The sequence below is a fragment of the Bombina bombina genome, chromosome 6, assembly GCF_027579735.1.
Source record: "Bombina bombina isolate aBomBom1 chromosome 6, aBomBom1.pri, whole genome shotgun sequence".
NCBI lineage: Eukaryota > Metazoa > Chordata > Amphibia > Anura > Bombinatoridae > Bombina > Bombina bombina.
Genome location: NC_069504.1, coordinates 56,688,266 through 56,706,440, shown reverse-complemented (window position 1 = coordinate 56,706,440; position 18,175 = coordinate 56,688,266). Strand labels below are relative to the sequence as shown.

Below are 18,175 nucleotides of genomic sequence, written 5' to 3'. Positions count from 1 at the left end.
GGCTTAAGAATGAAGCATCTGGCGCCAAAATGCCTTTAAAAAATCATTTCACAATATGTATGATTAAGGGGAGAACCACAAAACGTTACTGTTCCGTTTTATCTTGCCCACAATAAAGTGAACTTTTATATTGGAGTGCTGTGGACCATTGCATTATTGATTAACAATATATCTCTGGTAGGTACCTCATGAAGTTGGTAAAGAGACTGCCAAGAGGGTGCAAAGCTGGAATCAATAAAAAAGGTGTCTAAGAATATTAGGAGGTACAAGACACGATATAAATGAGCATATATACAGGGACAAATCCCTTCATCCAAACTGCTTGGGACCAGAAGAGTTTGGCTTTTGGAATATTTATATAATTCGTCTATAAACCAGGAAATCTTAGAGAGGGGATAGAGTGAAGTGTAAAGAACAATATCTTATGTCATTTAGGAAATATTTGCCTATCATAATACAGCTTATACATGTAACTAAAGGCAGTTTTATATCATTTGTAATACTTCTGTATACAGAAAGACAGCACAGTAATTAGACTAACAATGTTATAAAGCAAAAACCAAACCAAATATACATCATTTAATGGCAAACACTTTCTAGGTTTTACAGTACCTGTTACTGATGAGAATCTTCTTTCTTCTCATTGCAAATAATAGTGTTGCCAGGCAGTACAGGGCCTCCATGATTTCAACTAATCGTAGTGAGGATTTAGAGTGCTGTAGGCATCTTGTGAGCCGTACAATATCCCCCACATTGCTGGCGAACAGCACAATCACAGCCAGCACAGCCCAGACATTCACAGCCTATAGGAGAAAAGGGGGTAACCTGCTTATCCGGTACCTTCAGACACAATAAATGCAAACAAAAATCAGCAATTTAATATTAATATGAAGCAGAGTGGATCAAAAAAAATTAAGTCTAATTTTTTTTTAATTAGCTTTTTTATTTTTATTTAAATCAGAATAATTTTACTAATAAATGCTTTTTTTGAGGGAATAAAAATAATCAATCTATAGATAGTTTTCTATTTGAGATAAATTATAACCCAAAGGCTATTTCATCCACAGGTTCCAATATCATTAGTATGCCGACAACACCCAGATCTACTTCTCTGCACCAGACTTATCTCCTTCCTTGCTAACCCGTGTCACTAACTGTCTTTCTCACATCTCTTCCTGGATGTCCTCTCACTACCTCAAGCTAAATCTCTCCAAACTGAGCTCCTTATCCCCCCCCTTCCAAAATCTCCACCCCAATCTCTCTATAACTGTTGACAACTCCATCATTACCACTACCTCGCTTGCCTGATGTCTTAGGGTCACATGACTCAGATCTTTCTTTCACTCCTCACATTCAGCCATTGGCTAATGCCTGCCGCTTCCACCTTAAAAACATCGCTAAAATTAGACATGTTCCTTACACAAGACACAACTAAGATTTTAATCCACTCTCTCATCCTTACTGCAACTCTGTCCTCTCTGGTCTCCCCAGCTGCCGCCTAGCTCCTTTACAATCCATAATGAACGCCTCTGCCAGACTCATCTTCCTTACACGACGCACTGCATCTGCTGCACCTCTCTGCCAATCCTTTCACTGGCTTCTTCTTGCCTCCAGGATTAAACACAAAATTCTCAGTTGAGAAATATACCTTATAGGGACATAAACCATTGTTTTCTTTTATGATTCAGACCAATTTGAAACAACTTTCAGATTTACATCTATCATCAAATTTGCTTCATTCTCCTGGTATCCTTATTTGAAGGAGTAGCAATGGACTACTGGGAGCTAGCTGAGCACATTTGGTGCGCCAAGGACACGACATGAGTAGCCAACAATGAGCAGCTAGCTCCCGCATAGGTATGCTTTTTAACAAAGGATACCAAGAGAATTAAGCAAATTAGATTTGGGATTATAGAAGTACATTGAAAAGCTGTTTAAAATTGCATGTTCTTTCTGAATCAAAACATTTTAACTTTCCTGTCCCTTTAATCCCATTGTAAACAGTAATTTCAAAATTGTCTATCTATCCATCCCTTTCTAATGGTATTAAACCAAATCAGTGATTATTCTAAAAATCAAACCTTTATTTAGAAAGCCCTGATTTAAATAGAGTTTTACTGAGTAGTTATTTCAAATGATTTGATTTAAATCAAATCCACCCTGAATTCTAAAGTTTAGCTCAAATACTGTTTTACAATGAATCAGTCATCAGGCGGATCTCCCTTACACGTCGCTCCTCATCTGCTGCACCTCTCTGCCAGCCCCTTCACTGGCTTCCTCTAACCTCCAGAATAAAACATAAAACCCTGACTATAACTTCTAAAGCTCTCAATAACACTGCTCCTCCCTATATCTCTACCTAGTCTCCAGATACTCGCCCTCCCGTCCCCTTCGCTCTGCTCATGACCTCCTCTCTCTCTTCCTCTCGTTACTTCCTCACATTCCCGTCTACAAGACCTCTCCAGACTGGCCCCTATTTAGTGGAACTCTCTGCCTCACTCTACACAACTCTCCCCTAGTTTTCAAGCACTCCTTAAAGACTCTACTGTTCAGGGACACATATAATTTACACTAACATTTTCCTATATTAGTTCCTCTCCTCCTTTAGTTATTCTGCTGAACACCCTTAGCATGTAAGCCTTCAAGCCTAGCTGTTCTATAGATCACCTTCATGAGAGATGATTTACAACAGTGAAACTTTTGGCAGGGCCATCTATCCCTTTGTTATATGTGTGAGTAAGTAGAGCGCTGGAAATATAAGATTCCAATCACCTCACCTAGAGAAAAGATCCTATCTTTCCAGATTAGTAATGAATAATGAGTGAGTAGTGAGGGCGCTAAAGGAAGGTAAAGGAGTCTTAAACTAAATGCAATTGTGAAAAATGTTATGATATAGCTCACAAAAATGTGGGACCCAGGTGGTATTAATTACCTCAAAAGTACAAATAAAGTACTGACCTGTACTAGGTATACCGTGTACAAATATACTACTTATATAATAAAGTGTAAGACCAATAGTCTATGGATAATATAACTGAGGATATTTTTCTTCAAATGAAAATGAAATGCATTAACTACTCAAATTTGGGCCAGTTATATGTCTTAAACCAATAACCAAGGAGTATTTAGTTAAAAAAAGGTGCAAAGTGCTAACAAATATAGTCCAATTACTATATCTAAACATTCGCTACATGTGAGATTTCTTATACAACATGTGATATTATTCTTAGAATTTTTAATGTATAGTGTGAGTATTTAACTAGAAAGACGAGATAAATAGTGTACAAACCTAAATTTATAAGTATAGTATGTGACCAGACCCTAAGTTAGGCCAATAAATTGTTGGTTAAACACGGAGCATTATATGTTACGTGTCTATGGGATATCGTATTAATCACCACATATGAAAATGTCGAAATAAAGAAAGTTCAGTCCGTATTATTTACAGATTCTTTGCATGTTCAGGAACATAAAGTCTCTGTGATGCGAGAAAGACATTTTTAGAAGAAAAAAAAAAATGAAGATGAAAACTTAACCCGGGTTACTCAGCCTCAATCTTTGTTTCAGACTGAGTAACTCGGGTTATCTTTTCATCTTCATTTGTCATCTTATTACCACTGCATAACTCTGTTTCCCAAGTTGTGTTGTCCCTGCGTGCATAGCACTGAGTGCAGGAACTTTTGGATGTACTGTTTCTCTAATAAGGAACAGTGAAAATCAATCCGGTAATTTCCCGGACCGGATTACAAACACAGGACTGTGACGTCAGACGCCAAGACACATGCGGCAATGCTGAATCACCATCGTAACAAGTAAGCCACAAATGTAACAGTTACAAAAAGGAGACAAGGTAACTCATACTAAAAGTGTCTTTCTCGCATCACAGAGACTTTATGTTCCTGAACATGCAAAGAATCTGTAAATAATACGGACTGAACTTTCTTTATTTCGACATTCTCATATGTGGTGATTAATACGATATCCCATAGACGCATAACATATAATGCTCCGTGTTTAACCAACAATTTATTGGCCTAACTTAGTTTGCTTAAGATAGCTATTGGCAATAATAATTTAAATTTTAGCCTTATCAAGTGTTTATTTAATTTGGGGAGACGTCCCCTAGTCCAGTGGTTCTCAACCAAAGTGACCTCAAGGCCCGGTAAATGTTAGCTAGCCAGGGCCCGGTGTATATATGTGTGTATATATATATATATATATATATATATATATATATATATATATATATATATATATATATATATATATATATATATATATATATATATATATATATATATATATATATATATATATATATATATATATATTGAGCAGCAGCGGCGGACTGATCAGCCAGGCAAATAGGACCTGGGCCGAGGGACCAGCAAGTAGGGGGGCCCACAAATGGCATCTCCACGGATCCTGGTGCATTCCTTAAGCTGGAGTTTTCAGTTGCCCTATCAGTAACTAAGCAAAAAAAGTGTGGGTTTAGAGGGGCCCTGGCGAGGGTCTGTCGCTGTGAGGGCCATGGAGTGTGGGGTCTGGCCCTGGAGGTTGGGTACCCTTTTTCTGGACCTTAATGTTGGGGGTCCAGGCTCTGGAGGTTGAGGGGCCTGTTGGGGGCAGGGCAGGGAGGCTACCATGTTCATTTGCATAAAATGTAATACATTTTGGTCAGTGTGAGTGTTCCTGGGACCAGTGGGGTAAGAGTGTGCAGTGGGGACATGACAGGCCGGGGCCCACCAACAGGGCTATCACGGCCCGGTACTGGGCCACGGCCCGGCTGTTGAGAAACCAGGCCCTAGTCTATGTATAGCTTATGAAATCTTTTTTTATCCATGTATATCTCTTTTTAACTTTTTGAGGGTTTAGTTATAATAAAATTGTATGTATGATTCATTTCACTTGTCTTTACCACATTTATTTAAATGTATTGATTTCAGTATTTACTCTAATATTCCGATCCATTAAGGGTCTGGTCACATACTATACTTATAAATTTAGGTTTGTACACTATTTATCTCGTCTTTCTAGTTAAATACTCACACTATACATTAAAAATTCTAAGAATAATATCACATGTTGTATAAGAAATCTCACATGTAGCGAATGTTTAGATATAGTAATTGGACTATATTTGTTAGCACTTTGCACCTTTTTTTAACTAAATACTCCTTGGTTATTGGTTTAAGACATATAACTGGCCCAAATTTGAGTAGTTAATGCATTTCATTTTCATTTGAAGAAAAATATCCTCAGTTATATTATCCATAGACTATTGGTCTTACACTTTATTATATAAGTAGTATATTTGTACACGGTATACCTAGTACAGGTCAGTACTTTATTTGTACTTTTGAGGTAATTAATACCACCTGGGTCCCACATTTTGGTGAGATATATCATAACATTTTTCACAATTGCATTTAGTTTAAGACTCCTTTACCTTCCTTTAGCGCCCTCACTACTCACTCATTATTCATCTATCCCTTTGTCTCCGATAACTGTCACTTTGCATATTAGACCCATGTCTTTGGCGCTGCAGAACCTGTTGGCACTCTACAAAAAACTAATAATAATATACCCAGCGCTAAACAAGTTGTAGGCGCTTTACAAATAAAAACTAATAATAATTACAAGCTCTTTCCTTTGCTTTTAACTTTCTCTTGTTTGAAATGCAGGATATAGGCAGTTGTATACTTTCTAAGAAACAAACTAAATACCTCACTGGTCTTCCCCAGCTCCGGGAGCCTGCACGTAACACACGCCTCAGCCTTAGGATACAAGTGATGGCTCTTCAGACAGACCAGCACGGCCTGAGGATTTGCCGTCCGGGAGCACTCAAAGGTAGCAAAGTACCTGCAGAGAATAGAATCCTGTGATCTCTACTGCTTTAATAGACATCAGATGACCTTGCAAAAATAAGTATCCACAAAAAATGTGCTGCTTTATTAGACAGTTTAATTTAAATAGAAAGAAATGAAGCCACCGGCACTATTATCATTCAAGCACATACAAAATACATTTGCAGGGTTTCAGCGCACTTTTATTAGCTTCTAGTTTAGTTTACATATTTTTCAACACCTGCAGTAAGTATATTGCGCTTTTTAAAACAAACCCGCCAGCCTACATTTGGCAAGAAAAAACAGCGAGCCCGGCAGGTGTACAATACTTCACAAACACCCAAGGAATGGCCCTGTTCAGACCTCTTGCCAAGACTGCAAGACTTGTGTAACAATAGAAAAAAGTACACTTCATGTTTAATATGTTGTAACAATTTATAATGTGTATGTTAAATCATACATTAAAGTATGCAATAAGAATTCTAAAAACAGTACACATTAAAATAATGTGAAAAAAAAAATATGATTTTAAATTATGGAGCAAAAGTTCTATTTAAAGTATGCAGAAAAAAATGAATTTTTACTTGGTACTTTCAATATAATTTTAAAATTGCTTAATCGTCACTGCAATATAATGAATGTGTCTCCTTCACATACAGAAATGTATGTGACAACTTAGGGAGACAAAGAGCTCTTAAAGGGATATTAAAACCATTTTAAAATAAAGCAGGAATGTAAAATTAGAAAGTTGTTTAAAATGACATGCCCTATCTGAATCTTTACATGCCCTATCTGAATCTTTACATGCCCTATCTGAATCTTTACATGCCCTATCTGAATCTTTACATGCCCTATCTGAATCTTTACATGCCCTATCATGAAAGTTTAATTTGGACTTTACTATACCTTTATTATAACAGTGTTGGTTATGCAAAACTGGGGCATGGGTAATAAAGGGATTATCTAGCTTTAAATTCAGGTGTTGACATTCCCTTTAATAAGCTCTCTACAACACAAAATACAAATAAGATGTCAATTTGTCAGGATGAGAGCAAAGGGTAGGATTTCCAGTAAAATACTGCTTAAAGGGACAGTCAACTTAAAAAAAATGTTCCTAAATATATGTAAAAGGTTATTGAAGCTAAATACATCAAACAGTATCCCAAAATGGAACGTTAAGAAATGTGTAAGTGAATCAACTAACTATGTCATCTTCGGCCGTTTAGAGATGGCCGCCTGAGCCCTCCTACCCCTACGTCATCCTGATGTATTCAGTCTCCCAAAATTGAATCTTGTCGGATTTGTCCCGCAATTTGCACATGCGCCAATTATGCTCAAGGGGGGCTTTTTGTTGCAGGAACTACTAACAACGGCTCAGTATCGTAGAGGTTGTTCTTATCAGTGGATCCATTTACCTTATTTGAAAGTGAGCGGTTACGATACTGACCAATATGGTAAACTATTGCAAAACAAAATTAATGTCTCTTTTTCCATAAATATAGAAAATAGAGTGCAAGAGAGACGTGCATGCGCCTAAGCTCCTATTAGCCTACTAAGATATGCATTTAAACAATGGATACCAAAAGAACAAAAGCATATTTTATAGAAGTAACTTGGAAAGTATTTGAAAACTGAATGATCTATCTGAATCATTGTTTTTTTTTTACTTTACTGTCCATTTAAGACAATAACTAAGTTACACACTGCTCGTCCTTGTACAAACAAATATCAGTCAAACATCCGCAAATAAACTCACCGTACAAGATTCAGGACACACAGCTCATTGTCGGCCGTTATCCCATTGTTTGTTAGAATATCCTCAACCTTTATGACTGCGTGATTGCCAAGGTACTGATGGTAACGTTTTTTCCACGGGATAAACTGAAAGAAAATAAAAAGCCAGCTGGAATACAAGAACAATCTTTGTACAATATATTTGGCCGTTTTTTGTTTGTTTTTAAAACTCCAGACATTTCTAGTTGTTTGTAGTGTTTCACTAGACAAAAAAAAACAAAAAAAACACACTACTGTAAGCGGTCTAATCTAATAAATTATATTTAGTGTAAATGTAACACGTTCAGAATTGTGCAGCATGAGAAAAGTGCACCTAAATAAACTATTTTTATGGAAGAATATTATTTGCACAGATAAACACAGATAATGGGTAAAAAGCAAAAAAATATAAAAGAACATAACCCTAGATTCCCGAAGAATTAAAGGGTACTTTAAATTGTTAATATGCGTCCGTAATAAACCTCTAGAATGTGAACGACAATCACCTACCCCACTGGACACTACGTAGATATAAATGGATGGGGGCTATTCCGCCCTCAAAAATCATTAGAGGGGGATGAGTTCTGAAGGGATTCTTTTACCTGCCCCAATTAGACCCCAGGGTGGTATTTAACCTTGAATTATGGGAAGGGGCAACTTAAAAGCCTCCATCACCCCTCTATAAAACAGATATGGGCATATAACTCAATTGTGAAAATAGGAGAGCGCATGTCTTATACCCATGTCATCACCAGATATATTTACTGTATGGGGGATATCATACACCACACAGACAATACCTCTCAGGAAAATAGAAGGGATTCTGGACTCTAAGAGAGACCCATCCTATAATATAAAAGGCCAAGTGTGTTTGTCCGAAGCACACCTGGCCTAACCTGACGTGCTGTTTGCGGTGGTGGGGCGAAAGTGGGTGTGGCCGGCGTGAGAGAGAGGGGAGAGAAATAGAAAGACAGGGGGAGAGACAAAAAGAGAGGGAAAAGAGCAGAAGAGAGGGGAAGAGAGCGCAAAAGAGGGGTAGAGAGAGAGCGCAAAAGAGAGGGGTGAGAGAGGGAGCAAAAGAGAGGGGTGAGAGAGGGAGCAAAAGAGAGGGGGGAGAGAGCACAAAAGAGAGGGGGAGAGAGAGAGAGAGCAAGGGGTGGGACCGCAGTACTGCAAAAAATGGCCTGTGTAAACGGGCTTTAGGACTAATATAGGTTATAAAATAGAGTAAGTGAAGCCTTAAAATGAGGGTCTGCATGCCCAGTTGGCTGTTAGGTGGGCACTGTATTTGTATTACACCCAGTGAATGTGGACAGAGGTAGGAGAATTAATAAATTGTATTATTGTCATCTCGCAGCAGAATCAGATGTTTTTGTAGTTTTAAATATATCTAATATTTTTATGGTTATATATTTTATTTCTGCATATTTCTGTACAAATTGCAAGATGTGAATTGCGAACATTATTTTTATTTTAAGTCATTTTTATTGAAGAACAGAGCTAAAGAATCCTAAATGTTGGCGTTTTAGGAAGGTGAACTGATGCAGCCTGATGTCGGGGTAAAACTCATATTTTCATGTAAGCAATTATGCCATAATAAAACACTTTAACACAGAGTATTTCCTTTTTTACACTTTTATGTACCTTTAAATAAACAAAGGTAAATGACTACAAACCAATGGGTCGTTGACCAAGTTCCTCCATTTCTGACACACCAAGCTCACATTCTTATACAGATCCACAATTGGAAGAAAACCAAATATACACTGGAGAAGTTCATCCGGAAAAGTGTTCATTTGCTCCCAGTATGGCTCTTTACAGTCGGTTACGCCTAAAAGTCCATAACACGATTCAGGAAGTGAATCCATAATACTGTCCATCTCTTCATCATCTACATAATGCTCTTCAAAACTACTTGAACAGTCTCCCTCAGACCGCAAACATTTTGGTGCTTGATCACAGTCGCCACAAGAATAGCTACGTTTTTTGCTTGAACTGGGTTGTGATGTAAGCGTCTCAGTGTTACCATCAAAGAGTTCAGGAAACTCCTCCATTTGGCTGCACAATAACTCATCATCTGAATCTGAGAATTCCATCTCTTCGGTTTCCACTGGTCTGTTGCTACTAGCTGCAGAGTTTGTCCTTGTCACTTCTGTGCTTTTATTTGAGCCCACATTGTTATGAAAATCATTTTGTCCCCTACCTGTAAAAAAAAAAAAAAAAAAAAAAAAAAAAAAAAAGGAATAAATATGAAGTAGAGAGGACAGTCAAAGAATAGAGCAACCGTTTATAATATAATATACATCACAAAATACTTTTTTCCCCCCCAAGTACCATAAAAAATACTTGCAACGGCATGAAACACAAACTATTAAAACATAACGGCAATAAAACTGTAAAATATGTTTCTCATGTTATTTAAAAGTAGATTTATGAAAGTATGGACAGACAAGTTCTCAGACAGGTAACTGGTTCATCTGCAATCACCACTGGTGATGCAGCATTGGCTAGAGAACTGTTCTGCAATTTCACCCCCTGCTCTCACTAAACTTATCTGATCAGTCTGGGGTGATTTTAATACGCAACCTCTGAGGTGGTGGAGAAATTAACAAGCAGCAGTCTTATGACTGCTACTTATTGAATATTGGTTGAAACACAAGGGCTCCCAAGCAGCTTCTTGCATGCTAGTTTTTGGATGTAAATAAAAACGTTGATAAGAATCCACAATCTATGGGTCTGATCATAATGTTATCTATATGGCTCACATGAACTAGCCCTCCCCTGTTGTGAAAAGCAAATAAAAAAGCATGTGATAAGAGGCGGCCTTCAAGGGCATAGAAATTGTCATATGAGCAATTGTTTAACATTACATGACCTATTTGAAACATGAAAAAAAAAATTGAACTCGACTGTCCCTTTAAAACATCACCTAGGGCATGTCCACAACAATGGGCTGAGTCTGCAAGTATTTGTTAGTTATTGAAATGCTAATTATGGCCTGGAGGGCTATATAAGCACAAGCAGCTATTTACATACAAATCTCTCTCTCTCCGATGTAGACATTATGACCCTATCATGAAAGGGTTAATACTTATATATATATATATATATATATATGAAAATTAGTTGCCAACCTCACATTTTATGTTGCCAAGGATGATTTGTGTGATGACGCTGAGGACTCTTAGTACTGAAAATGAAATGATATGAATATAACCTTATTCTGCTCACCGATATTCAGTGGGTCATCAAAATGTTATTGTTGTTTTTTAATGTGCCTAATTGATTTTTTTAGCCTAAATAGTTAGAGAAATGCAGGAATTATCTATCCATGCTCAGTGATTATTTTAGCTCACAGTGAAATTTCAACGTACTGTTTTTTGTTTTTTTAGAGAAACAGGGTTTTATTTCCCTGTAGAATATGCCAACACCTGACAAAACAACAACAACAACAACAACAACAACAACAACAAAATGCAGATAATAAATAGAATCAAAAAAGGAGTCAGGAATAAAGTTTTAACATGCATGGCTCCCTGCTTTATTGGCTTTTTTAAAACAAGTTTTGTAAATGTTTTGTTGCTTTTGTTAACACTAAATTCTTGTAGCTATTATTTGATGCACCAATATAAAAAGTCTCAAGAAATATTCAATCTAACGGTGCTCAAAAAAACTAAAGGACAGTTAATTAAAAAAAGGGACACTAAATTCTAAATTGCACTTTAGTGATTCAGATAGAGCATGCAGATTTTAACAACTTTCAAATTTCCCTGCCTCCTGTATCATGTGACAACTATCTGCCCGTTTGCCCCTGGGCTTGAATTCAGAATATGACCTGATCAATTGCTGGGACTAATAAATATATATATCATTTTTTTATTTTATTAATTTCCTTTGGCTATGAACTGTTTGTTTGTGTTCAGATTAATTTTTATTCATGAATTAATCTGTCGACATTTGTATTATGAACCAATTAATTAACTTTTTAATAACCATCAATTGCTCTTTTTAATGATGATCCCATAGGTCTGAAACACTAGCGTTAACACTTATTGAAGACGTTGCTTATATTGATACACATTGTTGCTTTTCTTTGGTCAAGTTTGTATTCCCCCGAAGTATGGATTAACAACAATTAATATAAATTTAATGATAGGTATATCAATTTAAACATATAGTGAATGTTTGGATTTTTATATATGTGCATCTATATATTTGTTATTCTATGCAGAGCTCATTATGCAGGGTGCAGTGTTTGCTGAATGAGAATAGGTAGATAGGAGTGGCCTTTGTATTAGCCAATTACATTTGTTTTAACCGTTTTTAAAAGGTAAGCATTGTGTATAACCGTAGGGCTATGACTACGGCCTGAGGGCCAAAACGCGTAAGCCGGTTACTGCCTCTGTACCTTTTGATCCTTCCTGGATAAGCTGTGTTTTTTACTGTTTGTAAATAAAAGTGAAGTTTTACTGGACTACAAGGAGCTATCGTTTGCGATTTGCAGATGGTTGTAAGAACAATCTCATATATGTATACAATATGAACTCTTGCACACGCTCAGTAGGAGATGGTGCCTCAGAAGCTAGTGTGATACAGATTTTCCTACTGCCACACTGCACTGGTGGATGCCTCTGCTTGCTGAGGTTGCCTGCATTACCCTGTGAATTGTACACAAAGCACACGGCTGGTTCATAGGACTTTATAGGAGGGCTGTACCAATAAGAATGCTGATACCTCTCCCTCTTCTCTCAGTCCTGATGCGTGGATAAAGCCCCAGGTTTACATCCCTGTTAGTTCTCCTCTGGACAAAAGGCTGAGTGAGGGCAAAGGAGCCTTCCCTGCTCAGTGCCAATTCTTCACAATCCCTGTGTGTGAGACGCTTCTGTCTTCTCACTAGTTAAAAAGAGAAAGATTGGTTATATTCATTTTGTATCAGGGTCTGACAAAGGGATATCAAATGTAGGAGCCAGCTAGAACACTGTGGAGAGCTTCAAGTTGTTTTTGTTTTTTTTTTTTAAATAAGAAATTTTAAATCAGGGCTTGACAGATTTATTCAAAATCTAGGAGCCAGCCCAAATGTTCGGGACTATATAGATCGGTAAAGTTTACTAAAGAAAGTAAAAAATAAGTAAATATCGGCCCTCCTGATGTTAAAAGAGAGGGAACAAAACAACCACATTTTTTTTTACCTGGACAATTTCTTACTTGGTCAGGATTAGTGCAAACTTTCAGCACTGTATGTATCAGACATAAAACAGTTAAAGGGACATTGTACACTAGATTTTTCTTTGCATAAATGTTTTCTAGATGATCCATTTATAAAGCCCATCTGGTAGTGTTTTTGTAAAAAAATAGTTTTGCTTATTTTTGAATAACATTGTGCTGATTTTCAGACTCGTAACCAAGCCCCAAAGTGTTAGATGTATACTGATGTATACAGACTTCAGATTGCTTCGGTTTATATACTTGGTCTTTTCATATGCAGGGGTGGGGGGGTTCTGCAATCAGCCCCTTTCAGTGGGCGTCCCAGGCTAACCTCATCGACAGTGCTAAATTGGGAGCTTCTAAGTAAGTTTTTAAAAGGTTTCCTACTGGATTTTTCTATTCGTATCTGTGCACATTATTCTTTATAGTAGTGTTTTTGCGTGCAGTTAAATGGAAATTGGTGTATACTGTCCCTTTAAGTTATAGATCATTTAAACTCTGTACTTTTACTAGAAAGCATCAAACCAAAACAAAAATAGGAATCACATTTAAAAGCTTTAGCCTTCAAGAATACAAGAAGAATCTGGTAAGAAAATCAATATGTGGATAGCAGTGTTCTTCTCCTTTACACGCATCATTGTTAAAAACCCACTTGTGAGCTGTAAAGTATAATTCTGCTGTTGTGCAGTACAGGCTATGGCCTAGTTTCCATTGAGGTTGTAAAGTTTGGAACTGGTGGAAAACACATTGATCTCAATTAAAGTTTATGGAGAATGTTGATGTTACCACCAGTTTCCAAACTAGGCCTATGTAAGGTGTAAATCAAATTCAGCTGCCCCCTCTATAAGCAATCAGCACAAAGCAGCCCCCTCCCACACTGCGACACAGTGGTGCCTAGAAAGAGCGTACAGACTACGTTTAACCCCATGCCTGCAAGAGAGCTGCAACTACAGTGATACAAGTCAGTCCTCTATGGTAAGGGGTCTTTAGCCTGTCTGCTGCAGGGAAATTAGTCCAACAGGAGTGGTTGTAAAAGACAAATAGTGTGTAATGGAAATTGCCATCCAATTATTTACAATATATATAAGTTTTAAAACAACTTTCTAATTTACTCCTATTATCAATTTTTCTTCATTTTCTTGCTATCTTTATTTAAAAAGCAGGAATGTTAAAGAGACATTATACACTTGTTTTTTTCTTTGCATAAATGTTTTGTAGATGATCTATTTATATAGCCCATACAGTTGTTTTTTTTTTTTTTTTTAATGCATAGTTTTGCTTATTTTTAAAAAAAAACATTGCTCTTATTTTCAAACTCCTAACCAAGCCCCAAAGTTTTAGGAGAATACCGACGTATATGCAGAGGAAGGGGGAGGGGGGAAATGTCTGTTATTTCCCACTTGCTGTGGGCTTTCCAGCTACCTTTTCAACAGAGCTAAACCGGGAGCTTCTAAGTAAGTTTTTAAACAGTTTTATACTGGATTTCTATATCAGTATCTGTGCATATTATCCTTTTATAGTAGCGTCTATTACATGCAGTTATATGAAAATTGGCGCATACTGTCCATTTAAGCGTAGGAGAGGCAAATTTTAAGTTCAGCACCCTGGATAGCGCTTGCTTATTGGTGGCTACATTTAGTCCCCAATAAGCAGGCATAACCCAGGTTCTGAACCAAAAATGGTCTGGCTCCTAAGCTAGCTTTTCATTCCTGCTTTTTAAATAAAGATAGCAAGAGAACGAAGAAAAATAGGAGTAAATTAGAAAGTTGCTTTTAATTGCATGCTCTATCTGAATCATGAAAGAAAAATAATTGGGTTTAGTGTCCCTTTAAATAAGGCAACATACAGAGGGGAAAACTTTATTCTCTTATTTTGGGACTTCAGGTATATAACATATTAGCATAACGCCATGCTGCAGTGAAAAGCAACACAAGATACACAATGATGCTGCATGATATAAAGACCCGGTTCTGAGGGAACATTAGCATTACTAATATAACGTACAGAGGCACTACCACTCCAGGCTGATACTTAAGATCCAAGTAAGGGTCAAGCATATATAAGGCCTCTGCAATATAATTCCTTTTCATCTTGACACTAGCTTTGTCCCACACTGCCGTATTCACAAGAGATCTAAGCCATTAAAGGCATATACCCTCACTTACAGTAAAATGTCTGCCAGGAAACAGAATAAACCACCTGCAACAAGCAAATCTCAGGTCTCAAGCCTCTTTTTCAAGTCTAAAGGAGATAAAGTAGCAGGACAACAGCAATCTACTATAGAGGAAGATGCAGGATCAGACTCAGACTCTAGATCAGCAGAGGGGGATGCCACGCCAGTGACTAAGGCAGATCTCAAATTACTTGTCTCAAAACAGGACATCAACTTAAATTTTGAAAAATTATGGGACAAATTTGACAGCTTCCAAACTACTATCACCAATAATCTTGCCGAAATTAAATCTGACATGCTAGATTTGGGTAACAGAGTAGCCTCGCTAGAGGAACATGAAGATACTACCACAGAAGAAATTTCAGCATTGAACCAACAAATTAACTCCCAACAACAAGTAATAACTGAAATAGAAGATAAATTGGAAGATATTGAAAACAGGAATCGGAGGAACAACTTGAGGATCAAAGGGATCCCAGAATCAGTATCTTCTTCAGAATTACAGAACTATTTACATCAACTATTCCAAGCTATCACGGGAGAAACGGGTGATGAGAAGCACCAAATGGAGAGAGCCCACAGATCACTTAGAGCAAAACCTAAAGAGGACGCCCCACCAAGGGACGTGATAATCAAGATGTTTCGATTCCCTGAGAAAGAGGCAATATTATCTGCAGCAAGGAAGCACCCAACCTTCAAATTCCAGGGATATGTTATTCAATTTTACCAAGATTTGTGCCTGCGCACACTACAGAGGAGAGGTACACTGAGACCACTGACTTCTTTACTGAGAAAACATCAGATAATTTATAGGTGGACTTTCCCATTTGGCCTGCATATCCAGTTTGAAGGCAGGTATATCACTCTCAAAGATTCATCAGAAATACCAGATGTCTGCAAGAGGCTCAGACTGGAGGTACCTGACATGCCTTCCAATACATTCCCCGAAGAGGATCTACAAAAGAAGCACAAAACTCCTCATATTCAGAATCAGAAATGGTCCAGAGTATCAAAGAGGGGTACCAAGACCTGAGAAATATCGATTTTCATCATACATCTCTCTGCTTTCACAGCACTCTAGGAGGTGCTGACACGAGGAAAATTCTTCCCTAATTTAGAAGAATGTCAAAGCTCAGTTTTGTTTATATCAAAGGGGAAATTAGATGGTTACAACCATATCGAGCTCCCATCTCTTACATCATCAATGAGGGAACTTTCAACAAAGGGTAGCTGGACTTAGATATCACTCCCTTTTCTCCAAGAACTGTTGGACACAATATTTCTTTCAAATACATTGTAAAAACCTTGGAGTAAGGGTCACAGTGACTCACATAGGTTGGTTACTTAAACATGTAAGACATAAGTTAACGTCTCCACAAAGCTTTGAGGTTCATTATTGATGATATGTTCAAGTCAAAATAATGCTTTAACCTGCTTTTCTTTACAGTTATAGAAATTCATCATACAGTATATTATAGTACAGTTGATATGAGGCGATGTCTCGCATTGCTTATTGATAATTGTTCTTTGTTTTTTTCTTATTACCAAAGTTTTGTTTCAGAATCGGATAAATGGAGAATAGCATTTACCGGTTAAAAGTTACAAATTTCTCACTAGTTAAATTTTGTTTTTTTTGTTATTATGTCGCCATATCTAATTATGTTTGCAATTGCCTTATTATCCAGAAGGAGGGTCAGGGTCAGCAGAGCCGGGGGGGTGGTACAGAACTACGTCTAGGATCTCAGGATACTCTTGGAGGAAGGAGCATGTATAGCGACGACACCAGGGTAAGATAACAATGACTAATCATATACACCTAATATCACATAATGTAAGGGGTCTCAACACAGATGTTAAACGCAGATCAGCCATGACCCAATATGATAGACTAAAAGCAAATCTGATTTTCCTCCAGGAAACACACTTCACCAGCTCCATTATTCCTAAATACTGGTCTAGACAGTTCCCCCAACACTTTCACTCGGTAACAGATAGCAAGAAAAGAGGGGTCTCCATACTAATACACCACTCACTAAACTTCAACACAGAAGAGGTACTGAAAGACGCGGAAGGTAGATACTTAATAGTCAGGGGATCAATTCAAGGGACAGAGATAACGCTTTGTAACATTTACGCCCCAAACGAAAAGCAGGACATCTTCCTGACTCACATAGCACACCTACTCACACAATGGTCCCAATCAAGAATTATATTGGGGGGGGACTTTAACTTGCCTATTCAAATTATTGAGACAGAGGGGTCGTCTGTACTAACACACAAACAAAGACATCACAATGCTATGGTTAGATCAATTAAAAGAGCCTTGTCGGCCCAAAATGTTATTGACTCTTGGGAGTCATTATATGGCAAGACTAATGACTATACATTCTACTCCTTTGCTCACAAAACATACTCCAAGCTAGATTATGTATACCTTAGCCAAATACTTATACCTAACTTACAGTCCTCCTCCATACATGCATGCGCATGGTCTGACCATTCTATTGTTAGTATTAAATTGACAGGAATTCTTAGACATTGCAGTAATCGTTCATGGACATTTGACCCAAATATACTTAGAAATCAGACTACACAAGACTCAATATTAAAAGCCCTAACTGAGTATTGGTCTATAAACACAGACACAACTAATAATCCACTTTATACTTGGGCAGCACATAAACCATTTATTAGGGGTTTGCTCATACAAGCAAAAGCCACTTATAATAAAATGACGAGATCAAAAACAGATAAATTACAAACAGAGATAAACGAACTGACTACACAACATCAACGTACTTCTTCTACAAAAACATTCAAACTCCTCCAGGAGAAGAGAAGGGAACTGTCTGGGATCATGTCAGCCGCCTCTCTTAGAGCAGCACAGAGACTAAAGGCACATTACTATATTTACTCAAACAAACCAGACAGATACCTAGCACATAAACTACAGGAAAAAATTAGATCTTTCTCGATCCCCTCTATCCAGACCCACATTGGTTCATACACATCAAATCCACAGGAAATTACAGATACTTTTGCAAAGTACTACCAATCACTATATGATGGTAAAAAAACTAATCCATCGGCACATACTAAAGTACTTAGAGAACAATTCTTAGCAGCAGCCCACCTCCCAGTAATCGATAAGGAGGCCTTAAAGGAATTAAATGCAAAT

At 37.4% G+C, this 18,175-nt stretch overlaps 1 protein-coding gene across 4 annotated transcripts in view; it reads right to left on the bottom strand.

Annotated features, from left to right (window-relative positions):
* Positions 1-18,175, bottom strand: part of FBH1 (F-box DNA helicase 1) — a 193,164-nt gene that overhangs the window by 162,113 nt on the left and 12,876 nt on the right. For 2 of the 4 annotated variants that reach the window (XM_053716416.1, XM_053716415.1), the window contains exons 2-6: positions 12,354-12,512; positions 9,296-9,822; positions 7,603-7,727; positions 5,727-5,862; positions 613-803 (exon numbers count right to left, since the gene is read on the bottom strand). In XM_053716416.1, coding sequence (XP_053572391.1) covers positions 613-803; positions 5,727-5,862; positions 7,603-7,727; positions 9,296-9,715 — 872 coding nt within the window. In that variant the 5' untranslated portion in view covers positions 9,716-9,822; positions 12,354-12,512. Of the gene's footprint in view, positions 1-612; positions 804-5,726; positions 5,863-7,602; positions 7,728-9,295; positions 9,823-12,335; positions 12,513-18,175 lie in introns of all 4 variants that reach the window. The other 2 variants (XM_053716414.1, XM_053716417.1) reach the window with 2 other exon arrangements.